The sequence below is a fragment of the Lolium rigidum genome, chromosome 6 (genome assembly GCF_022539505.1).
Source record: "Lolium rigidum isolate FL_2022 chromosome 6, APGP_CSIRO_Lrig_0.1, whole genome shotgun sequence".
NCBI classification, from domain to species: domain Eukaryota; kingdom Viridiplantae; phylum Streptophyta; class Magnoliopsida; order Poales; family Poaceae; genus Lolium; species Lolium rigidum.
The window spans coordinates 183061187-183072877 of record NC_061513.1 but is presented as its reverse complement, the minus strand read 5'-3'; the positions used below and the strand labels follow the sequence as shown (position 1 = coordinate 183072877).

At 41.0% G+C, this 11691-nt stretch overlaps 1 protein-coding gene across 1 annotated transcript; it reads right to left on the bottom strand.

Moving 5' to 3' along the window:
• Nucleotides 1-527: 527 nt before the first annotated feature.
• Nucleotides 528-11150, bottom strand: LOC124660517 (pre-rRNA-processing protein TSR1 homolog). The gene is made up of 21 exons (XM_047198336.1): nucleotides 10830-11150; nucleotides 10626-10708; nucleotides 8829-8906; nucleotides 8597-8725; nucleotides 8279-8329; nucleotides 8048-8188; nucleotides 7836-7958; nucleotides 7655-7732; nucleotides 7015-7104; nucleotides 6822-6941; nucleotides 6543-6626; nucleotides 5796-5894; nucleotides 5518-5706; nucleotides 4664-4739; nucleotides 2617-2720; nucleotides 2260-2519; nucleotides 1668-1754; nucleotides 1322-1549; nucleotides 1152-1230; nucleotides 1011-1074; nucleotides 528-936 (listed from the first exon to the last, which is right to left on the bottom strand). Exons 1-21 carry the CDS (start codon nucleotides 10909-10911, stop codon nucleotides 827-829), a joined length of 2355 nt encoding a protein of 784 aa, XP_047054292.1. The 5' UTR covers nucleotides 10912-11150; the 3' UTR covers nucleotides 528-826.
• Between the last annotated feature and the right edge of the window lie 541 nt (nucleotides 11151-11691).

The following is an 11691-nucleotide window of genomic DNA, read 5'->3' as shown; positions in this document are numbered from 1 at the left end:
TTCGTCGAGCCAGCCACGTCTTGTTGATATTGATTTACATCTAAGTATGTAAAAGAAATACTCTGTTTAAAATGTTTTAGGTTTTTTCCTAAAATGCATGTATATAGCCATATTTTAGTGTGTTCATTCATTTTAGTCCGTATCAATTCATGTTAAAATAATCAAAACATATACTCCCTGCATTACAAGGTGTAGTGTTTTTTGAAAAAAATACAGAATATAATTTCTAGGATTTAATTGTGTTTTCTTATCTTTTGCAAACTCCTCTATTTTCTTACGTCAATTGTCCAAGGATAATCCCATCTAAACCTTGTGTAATGTTTTCTCAACTAAAGCTTTTTAATTTGTCAAAAAATATACACCTTATATATAGGAACGGAGGGAGTATTAGAATAGTGTCAGATGACTAGTTATTAGTACTAGTTAATTTAAAATTTTGATAATCCGTAACACTTAGCAATTCTAACAGTAAAAACGTCAAAGGTGATGCATTAGACCAGTAGATGACAGTTCCTAATGCAATAAGAAAACAAAAAAATAATACACTATATTGAGAGGTATTAAGAGTATTCCAAAAATTCAGCCATGCAGGCACAAAATGTTAGTGAAAGAAACGGCCAAAACGATCAAGACAATACAGAACATGCTCACAGCAAGCTACATCTGCCGTCTTGGTATAAGTTGCGTTCTACTCGCTATACCTCTACAAGTTGCATCAAGACAAGCACACGCCACCGCTCCAGTACTAATATGGATACAATCCACCCAGAGCCAGAATCTCGTCAATAGTCTGTAGATACTACCGCTGGTATGCAAACGTATATTTCTATATCTGGTAGAGCTGTTCTGGCCATTTTGGGAAAGCTCGTTTGAACAAGCTCATGCATACGGTATCATGCTGCTGAACGCTGGTGTTGAACAAGCATTTCATAGAACCTGGTGCCAAGGATAAAATGAGTACAGGCACAGATGCAAGCGAACAAACACATCGGCAGGGTCAGAAAACATACCATGAGTGCCGACAGTCTCTTTGATCCGGCCACGTCGACCATGTTTGGACCACAACTCAACAGGCTGCAAAATTTTGCGTGTTGATATCACTCAACATGAATTTTGAATATAATATAGCAATGTAACACAGGAACACTTACCTTAAACCATCTGACGTCTTCAGGATTGTGAAACATGTACCGGACGATTGCTTTAAGTTTTGAGACTCTCTGGGGATACCTGCAGAAGTTGTGAAATGAGCCAGCATGTATTAGATGAAATCGAAATAAGAACAATTCAAGGGGTAAGAAAAATATACTGCCAAGCTTACCCAGTCAAAACAATTTTCTTGAGAATGACCTGATCAGGATCCACAGTTTTCAGTGAACCTACAGCAGCAACGGCAGGTTGCTCCCCATCTCTGTTCTTCAAGACAATCAGAGAAGCCGGTGGGAAGGAAATTGGAGCATAGACAGAGGCAATAGAAAACCGCCCATGATGTAGAAATCTCTCCATCTTGTGCTTATTGCAATTGATGTTGTCAGATGAAAACAGTGGCCTAGAAAAGGGTCAAAACTAATTGATGAGATATTTCTCTGGGTATAAAGAGCAATATTATACTATACAAAAAAATGGACTTTTAATATTCTCATTAGTATTGGCTGAACTTTCATTACCTTGCGGTAAACTGCCGGAACCCAACATGGAAAATAAGAGTCTCCTTACTTCTGATAGGAGCTTCATAGGAGTCGTGCTTCTTTATGCTGAAATAAATAGCAAGTGCCAATAAAGCCCAGTGTAAGGGCATTCTAGTATTATAGTCTTGAAAAACAAGAAAATGTGCATGACGTGTACAACAAGACAACAATCAACAAAAGACAATAATCAACACAAAGCTAGTGCAGGTTTGCTGGCTTGTAATTATTAAGTTAGTACTAACGTCATATACAAGTCCGGCTTAGCAGCCTACCGAGTCCATATTTGAGACCAGATTTGAGTCCAGATTCACAAGTAATATAAGGGTACGAGTGTCCTGAGAACCAAAACGCAATTACTCGCGGACTTATCTACATTAAACAACCTCCAAATCATATTGAATCATCTATAACTGGTTGGACTGAAGTTGCATTTTAACCATTCAACATGGCAGTGATTCATATAAGCACACTGCTACAGGACTCATCAGTAAAGATTAATCCACAACTTAGTATACGTACTTACAGAAAATAGGACCACATTGCTTTGTCAGTAGAAAGAAAAGATGAATACCTGAAATGTAGAACTGAAATTTTTGACTCATGTTGAAGAAGACCAGAAACAACCACAGGTGATCTCCTAGATGGATCACAAAGTTTGGACGCAACATCTGTAGGAACATTTTTCACATGAAGCATAACATATGATCCTATTCGAGCACAATCCTTTGAGCTTCCTTCATCGAGCTCAGCAGTTTTAGCAAGGACAAGCTTCTGTGTTCGTGTGAAGTTATCAAATGCAAATATTCTTGCGTATTCAGGTGGCAAAGATTCCTGAGGTCCACAAAGTAGAGAGACAACCATGTCACACGAAATGCACAAGGTTATCTATCAAAGTTGTGCTAACCAGTAATAGTAAAATCATGCGCACCTTAGGATCCCAGGATGATGTCCTAAATGATTTTAGTCCTCTGTATTTTGCAAAACGTTTTCTCGCCGGTACATCTAAGGGTGTCTCCACCTCATCAGGAAATTCTGAAACAGTATATAAGATTTGCATGTCATATTGAAGATCACATAAGGTATAGTGCTAGTACTGAACCTGGAGCTAGAAGTTGTGACCAAATAGGCATCAACTGGAACAGTTAAAACTACACACTTATCCTGGGGGATCCCTCCAAGGAGTCATGACACAGAAACAACTATTCTGATAAGAACCGTGGTGTTAGCAGTTCCAAGCTCATGTTCTGATCCAAAATATTTTTAAAATGGCCCATGTTTATCTTGAGAAAATTTCACAGAAACGTAGCTTTTGGGGCAGAGGTAATGTGAAGCCATTAATTTCCACTTCACATAATGAGAAACTTTTTATTGTGATGGGTTAAAAACACAGTTCTGTCACCTTCCAATAAATATGATGGAATGCACATGGGACTCACTTCCAGCCCACATGTCAGGCACACTAGCAAGTGAATCTTGTGTCACTCTCCCTCTGAAAGTAATAATCAACAAGAGGTCACATGTACCAACTAGAGGGTACTTGCAATGCTCCGGTTATCAATCAGAAGAGGAATTTAACACCTAGTTATTCTGGGATCCACATCACAACCTCACTCTCTTGAATACACATACAGGGTGTACACCACGTTGGTATGTCAAACATTATTGGATAAAGCACTAGGTAACCAAGAACTACATACTGCATGCAGTTGCAAACTACCAATAAGCTAGTAACATCTTGCATGCATCAAGTTCTAAAGATGCGCGTCAAGGCATGTAGCCACGCAGGAGGCAGCAGAGGCATACAATATCACAGATTTGCGGCGGTTAAGTTCCAGCAACAACTTGCACATGAGTCACTACGAAACAACCACATCCTCAATAAAGAGTAGGATGAGCTGCATTGCCGGGACTACACAGATAATAAGGCAATACACACAACCTTCAGCAGCTCTACCATGTGAACCTGGGGGCTGACTCAAAAAGCTTCATCTCGCATCTCCAGGTAATGAAGAATGGCGGTCTCGGCACATCAAGAACGCCTCGCTCAAGCACAACATCCGATCCAACTGTGCCGTGTACAAAAGTGCTGGCAGTGGCACTTGCAAATGGTGATTGCCGCGACAGCTATTATCGCTCTGGTTTCTGAACCACGGCTAGGTGGTGCAAACTCATCCATTAGTGGTAGTATTTGAGCGATCACAACAATGAATTTTAAAATAGTGGCCGCATTACCATTGCCCCAAAAGTTTTGGTTACACAAAATATGCTCTTAGTCTTGTGATCGTCTTGTGATCTTTTGCAAGAAACCCAGAACAACCATAACTTTTCAAAAGTAATTAATAACACACAAACGATAGGGTGAAACCCCAAAACAACCATTAACTTTTCAAAAGTAATTAATAACACACCAAGGATAGAGTGATAAAAGGAAACTTAATGAACTTCTAATTCATGTTGTCATTCTCATACCAAGAGATCTATGGTGGAACAATTCTTCATGTTACAAATTAGGACAGAACATACCATTCAAAACATGCAGTGTCCCCATAAATAACTAAAAAAATAAAAATACTACAATCTGATTCTCCTAAATAGAATTTTACCAGGTTATTATGAGTACTGACCAGTCTGAGGCCCATTCTGATTAATTCACATTACTTAATTTTTGTAGTGGGCAACACAATACTCCAAAAATATTTTACTACAAGAATTGGTAAGCCCAGATAATATTTTACTTCATGTCATCATGAGTCGATGGTTATTATTTAATTGAAACTTAAGAAGGATTTAACATATTATCTGGGCCAGTATTGGAAGGATTCGGTCTACAGTTTCCTACATATTGATCGCAACAGGAATCAACTGGAAACATGTGCCAACAGTCCAATAGAAAAAAAGGAACCGGTTTTAGACCCTGCATAAGGTGTGATTGGCAAAAGAATCTTTAACACTTCATGGCAATTGAAAACCCATACCTTCATCGTCAGCATTAGATTCTTTGATTTTCTTAATCTCTGCCTCTATCTGCTCTTTGGTCAGATTTTCATCATCCTGAAAACGCACAAAGGATACATTTACTTTTTAAGAATGTTTTTAATTCAAAGTGTGACCATATGCCTACAAAACAGAAGAAGGAATCCACAGAGCAGAAGAAGAGAATAATTTCAAAAGGCCAAAAAGGCACACTTCACAATTTACAGAGCAGCACAGAAGAGCAACAGCAGTACCCCAAAAGATCTCCCTCCATACAAGCAATTAATGTACTACTGTACTTTTAGGTATACTGGAAACTTTTGGGAATTATTTAAAATTGTCTATTAAATAATATAAAATTGAATTAATTTAAAAAAAGTGTAGATTTGAATCCCTTACTGAAAAAAAAATGCAATGACAGATGTCAAGGAAGATTTGCAACTGTGATGGCCTATCTATATCCACGCATATATCAAAATGTTAACCTGTATTGATTATTGAGTCCCAACCAGATCCAGATGGGGTGGGAAATATCAGTCCAGATCAGCCCTACTGGGAATATAGTGCTCTCAGTAGGGATATTGGAGTTCTATGCTAAATCGTTCTTAGTAGTATCCCTATCTTCCTATTTTGTGCATTGTGCAATTGATTTAAACAAAAACATGGCAAACAAAATGTGGAGAACTAAAAACAACATAAGCATTACAAAAGCAAGAGTTTTATTGGCATGTTCAAGTTAGATCAGTACAAGACTGATTCCAAGAAGCACCAAGTAACAATCTGATTCCCGGTGAACAGATCAAGACTCTGAACTGTATAACATCATCAGATCGAAGACAAGTATAAGGTAACTTACTCCCATCTCAGTGCCCCCAATAGTTTCTTGATCAAATTTCTCCGTGAAGTGAGAAGCTGCATCTACATCTGAACTATCACTGTCATGCTCTGAGTGATCTTTCTCATCAATTACCATTCCAGCACCATCTGGGTTGTCGTCCTCAGAATCATCTCCTTCATCATCTGTATCATCAACAATCCAAGCAGCCTGCCAGTAACATTGGTATGCTATTTTTCAATTAAATAATTACGAGTAATATAAACAGTAAATGTTAAATCTTCAATAGCCCTGTGAACCTGATATTCTGAAGTGCCTCGGGGAAGTTTCCTCTTTACAACTTTCCTCTGTTTATTGCTTTCGTAGGCTTCCTCCATCTCAGCTTCCGTTGGCCAAGTCTAATCAAATGTAAATAATACTGCAAGTTAGCACTTAAAATATTTGACTTTTGACTCGTACTGGAAAAGAAAATAATGATGTTGAAGATAAAGAGGAAACTCTCGATTTGATGTGTTATGCAAAGTGAGAGAAATGAGTTCAGTCCCGAGAATATACATGCATGGTAAGTGTGAAATGAATAATAGAAAGATAAGCCCATGTTGAAGGAACATATTTTAAGTTCGCTATGCTTAATCATATACACTACCTACTGAAACATGTCCTGCACTTGTTGAAGGAACATATTTTAAGACCCGTGTTCGTAACAAACAAAATTAAAGCTCATATACATGAGGCAACAACGCATCCAATACAGAACAGTAGGCTTATGTGCCAAGAATCCCATGTAAAGACACTATTGACCAACCCAAAAAAGGAAGAACTCACTGTCATGCATGATTAAAACTGGAAGCGACTGTACAATAGAAATTAAGGAGTATATTCAAGTTCTGAAAAAATAACTATTCATTGGTATTAGAACATTAGGTATACATTAGTAGTAGAAAATATAATTATTTATTTCCTTTTCAACACCAAAAGTGAAAGAACATTGAAAAATAATTTATCAAATTCATCTATCAATTAAGCTAGATCTGGGTAATTATCACCTGCTCTCCTGCAAGAGGATCTGGGATATTTTCAACAAGTAAGGGTTCCTGATTCAAGGGGTCTGGAACAAAGGTGTCAACAATCTGAAACAGCCAAACATGAGACATTACAGAAGTGTGAGTAAAAAAAACATGTAAGATGGGGGAAAAAATCTTATAAGTGAGAAGTAATTGGTTCCCCAACACAGAACTATTTGCACTGGAAGTTTCTCTACCATAATATATCTAAAACTGTTAAATTCATTTTCTAAAGCTGTGCATTTATCCTATATAACGAACCTGAATCTGATTATCATCCGAATCCATTACATCAGAATTTTTCCTCTCACTAATAGGAAATGGATCCTTCAGGACATCAATTTGCCCTAATTGAAAATCACCAGCGCCTGACACATGGACCTTTGATGGAGCAGGTGTTAGAAATAGAAACAGATAAGACCACCAATGAAAAAATAGAACAAAGATCACCTACAAGCTGATTCACCGAAAGATTGTGGGTCCGTAAATATCCAGAGACAAGCAAGGTACACAGTCCCATACTTTCGCCAGGTTTTATGCAGGCCTGAAAGAAAAATCTTAAGTTAGCATCATCAATTACCAAACGAAAAAAAGAAGCCTAGTGCACAGAAACTTTGCAAGAAGCCAAGAACAAAAATTGCTTTACTGTACAGGTAGTAAACTTGGACGATATCGAAGTCTGATTTTGCAATAATACATGGGAAGCTTTGATGGCAACTCTAATTTAAAGTCTTTTTGCCACTAACTTGATTTGAGTCGTTTGTGTACAAATTTAGTGGGAATGTAGTTAGTTAGTCTAGAACTTGCACGAACAGTTACATCCATGAGCTGTAATTTATTAATTGTTAAGACTGTGACTAAATAATTTAAAATCAAAGCCAATGTAACAAATCACAACCTAAGTTTGTTAAATTTTGAACTAGAGCATAATCCAGCAGCACTATTGAGTAAGATAACCAAGACGAGTATGTATTTGTGTGCTTAATTCCAAGTGTTCCAACAGAACCATGTTTGCTATCAACATAAGTATCTCCATTCTCCAAACGAACTGTTAAGATGGGAAAGAGATACAAAGTGTAGGAAGTCATTACAACCTCATCAGACATAACATAAGGTCTCTGATTTCTCCAATGGGGTGACGAAAGGTGTTGCTCCTTGAAAAGCCGCATGAACTGGATAATTTAAGTCAACAACAAAGAATTAGGCACATAGAATAGATAAAAGGAAAGGTTGTCATGATTTTCTATTTTAAAGACCAAACAGAAGACAAATCACCGTATGCAAATCCTCCTTAGTTTCTGCTGGATAGAACTTGGAATCTTCAGGCAACTCTGGAGAAACGAAAGAAACTACTGCTTTCTTCAATTCCTGCCTAGTTTTGGTATCTGATGGAAGATCCTGATGAAATTTAAAAAAAAAAACTGACAATTATCAGATAATCACAAGATAGCATCTTGAGTGAGAAAAACTCGTGATGGCAAACTTACTCGAATGAGAACAGCTGTACTAGGTAAGCCCATGGCTCGAAAAACAGATAAGCATTGTTCTCCAAACTCATCAATCGGACTGCTTGAGTCGCTGCTGTATAATGAATTTGCTGACACTACGAACGCTAACAAATCAGCAACCTAGGTAGGAAAATACAATTTGCATGTTCCAATTAGAGTTACGAAATTTGGAAGAAACAAAATTCTGTGAGTTCAGTTAAAGAGCAATACTTTTGCCAGTTCCATGCATGAAACAAGATCGCCATATGGTGCTTGCAGTACCTTCACAAATCATGAATACTAAACGATGAAGTTGACTAAATAAATTTAATTAATGGAAAAACAACATACTAACAAATTAAAACAAGTATATTTATATAGAAAACCAAAGTGAACACCTAGAACACGGGATTGAGAACTATGTGCAGTCAGTTATGGTTCAAACATCTACAACGAAGTGATGCAATAACAGCCACAAAGTAGAATGGTTGGAAATAAATGTTTGCACTATGTCCTGGAATCTTTAGTACTTTATACTATTGAACTAACCGTGGTTCGAAGTTTATAGGTGGGAGAGGCAACAGTACTGGATGTCAGCTTCTCATCTCCTGCTGCATTCGTGAGTAGATCTTCCGCAAGTGGTCTAACATTTGCAGATGAGGAAAGACCACAAAGAACCTGCAATAATCAGAGATTACCTTATGTCTAGTGTGTGACAGCAAGAAACAACAAAAGTAACCACCAACGTAGGACAGAGAGGGCAAAGCCCAAGAATACTAACAATGACACGGGGTGCACTTGAGGACCCACTTGATGTCCGCTTCTCCTTCAGCAAGGCAGCACGTTTCTGATCACGGATCTGCGACCAAGGTAAGCATTTCAGGCAATAGGATAAGAATGGCAAACACTGATAATAATGGTCAGACTCTTTAAACATCAAATCAACGAAGCACAACACAAACATAGTGAACAGAACAAGTTGTCAAATAAGATACTAAGGGTGCGTTTGGTTGGGATTTTAGAACCAACTTCTGCTTTACCACCACGGAATCCCAACCAAACGATGTTTTTAAAACCAGATTCTTGAAACGCAGCAGATTTTCCTACGTCCAAATTTGCGAGCCGCAGCCAGGCGAGACCAGCTTCCATCGCAGTGACTTCTCATATTTGAAGAAAATTACCCACTGCCATCCCATAAGTCGTACTGTTTCTCTGTTTTCTTTTCCGAATCAGATCGAAGTCCATGCCCTGTGCTCGTCAGGGGAGAGAAAGACAGGCTAGGTGCTAGGATTCCGTCGCTCCCGCGCCGCCCCTTGGCCTGCTCGCCGGCGGCAAGCCGCTCGTTTGGCTGTCCCTTCTCCGCTTGTTCTTCCGCCCCGACCCGCCTCACCAGCGCCAAGCCAGCGCTGATGCCTACGCTGACCCCCACCCGTCCTTGCTCAGCGCGCACGCCGACCCCGACCTCCGACCCTAAGCGGTCTGTGCTGCGCACCTCAAGCCCAATCTTGCCTGATGCAGGAAGTATAGTTGTAATTACAGCTTTGTAGGCCTTTCCGCCGCCCCTCTGGCCTTCGTCCTCAGAACTGCTTCGCTCCTCCCCGGGGTTCTTCTCTGTGGCGGAGATGGAGGTGTTACTGAGCATGATTGTGGTGCTGGCACTGATCTTGGAAGCCATCTGCCCAGACATGGTCGGTGCGAGCCATCTACAGGAAGCCATCAAGGCAGCAGGGAGAAGCAAAGCATGCGTCTGCACTGGGCGCCGCAGCAGGACGTGCTTCGGCACGAGTCGTCACCGAGGGTGTGCCGACATAGGGCAGGGATTGATGTGGTAGCTGGCATGGCCTACAACCCTCTGCTTGGAGCCATGAAAGGTGTTCCACTGCTGGAGAATATGTCATGGAACGGATACGTATTACGGCAAGCCGACAAGGTGCAGATCGCTATTTTTTTAATATTTGATAATGTGAAGTATTTATTTTGATTCTCACGTCTTGATTCCAAGAGTGTATTCTGTATATCAAGCGAACCAGAAGAAACACCAACACATAATATTTCTTTTTTAGATTAGCACCAGCCAACTAAAGGGTTTTAAAACCTGCTGTCTCATAAACAATTTAAATCGAGTTGTCCCCATGCACAAGCATATAGAGAACATGCACTTATACCAGAGGCCACACACCTAAGCACAATGAGTATGTTATAAACATGAAAGGTTTATGTCTAAGATGATATAGCTTGTGCTCCGGAGACTAAGGTTGGGGTCTTGGTCTAACTTACAGCCACGATTTCAGCTTTGCAGAGTTGGGGACCAACTGGAATGAACAGCAGCCAGAGCTTATCTATTGCAGGTATGTTGATACTGTCAACATGCATGAGTCTTCTAACTTATCAGTTTCTAGAAATTTGCAATTTTGGTTAGTTGAACGTCTGGAGAAACCATGACAGAATTATGTTGACTTGGGATAAGCTTAATTTGCAAAGTTGAAAGTATCTCCAGTTTGTTACCGGTCCATGGTGGACATAGCAGCTAGCTATAGCAGAAAAGGGGACAGTTAGATAGATAAGCAAGAAATCTGACCGCTTTGCTCCGCTGGACGCGCGCGTTACGGGCGCCCTTGACGGCGGCTCGGTGGCTGCCCTCCGGCTTCCCGCTCCTCTTATCTGCAGAAACAGCACCCAGGCCGCCAGTGAGATGTGGAGTTTTACAGGAAGGGCGGAAAGGGATGGATAAAAGGAAACGGGGAGGAGCGAAGAGTTTGAAGCTAGCTAGCTAATAGTGTACCGATCTTGTGCGAATGGCGGGAGGCCTTGGAGGCGAAGCGGGTCTTGTGCGGCTTGTTCACCTGCGAGCGCGCGCCGCCCATCTTGGCGGGGCAGGTGTGCTAGCGCGTGGGGCTCCTGTGGTGGGAAGAACCTGGGGTCGGGGATCGTCTTCCTGCCAGCTTGGAACAGGACAGATACGGTGCTGGTGCTGCGGCTGCGCTAGTTAATGGCGGTGCGAGTGTCGGCTGTGAGCCGAGGTTGAGGGAGCCGGTGTCGTCGAGGAAGGTGGCGGGCGCGATGCTGCTTCTTGCAGCTCTCGGCTGGCGGCGGCGGCAAAGTCGGGGGTTCGCGCCTGTGCTGTGCGTGTGAAGCAGTAGGAGGAGAGTTAGGGTTGACAGATTTTAGGAGGAGGTGGGCGTGCGGTATAGAATGGGCTTTTGGCCTTTTGGGCTGCTCCGCTAGGTCGCTACGATTTCAGGTTGTTCTGGCCCCATAGGGTCAGCCAGTAAGTGAGTACGTTAGCGGCGGCCCACCAAATGCACACTTGTGTCCGCTACGGTTTTTTTTTCCAAGCAACCCATCAAGGGGGTCGATTTTCATTACCAAAAAAGATAACGAAAACATGGCCAGATAGCCCAGTACCATCCAGGTGGTAAAAAGAAAAGGAAAAATGAGAGAGGGAGGGGCGTCCCCTGCTAGCGTTTCAGAATTAGTAGACAGGACTAAGTAGCACTTGTGCTAAGCGGGCGTCCATCTTAACCCTTTTATACCTAGCAGCGTCCTCGGGTAAAGAACAGCCAGCGGCCAACGCTTCCTCGGACTAGTACGTAGACATCTCATTCATTCCCCTTGACTAGTGAAAGAACATGAATTATGCAATC

Bases quoted from the DNA above. Each gene is read 5' to 3' on its own strand.
- LOC124660517 (XM_047198336.1), bottom strand. From the start codon at position 10,911: ATGGGCGGCGCGCGCTCGCAGGTGAACAAGCCGCACAAGACCCGCTTC. The intron at 8,726-8,828 runs GTTAGTATTCTT...TGATTATTGCAG, and splicing joins CAAGTGCACCCCGTGTCATT to GTTCTTTGTGGTCTTTCCTC. The intron at 5,707-5,795 runs GTTCACAGGGCT...TGTTACTGGCAG, and splicing joins GAGGCACTTCAGAATATCAG to GCTGCTTGGATTGTTGATGA.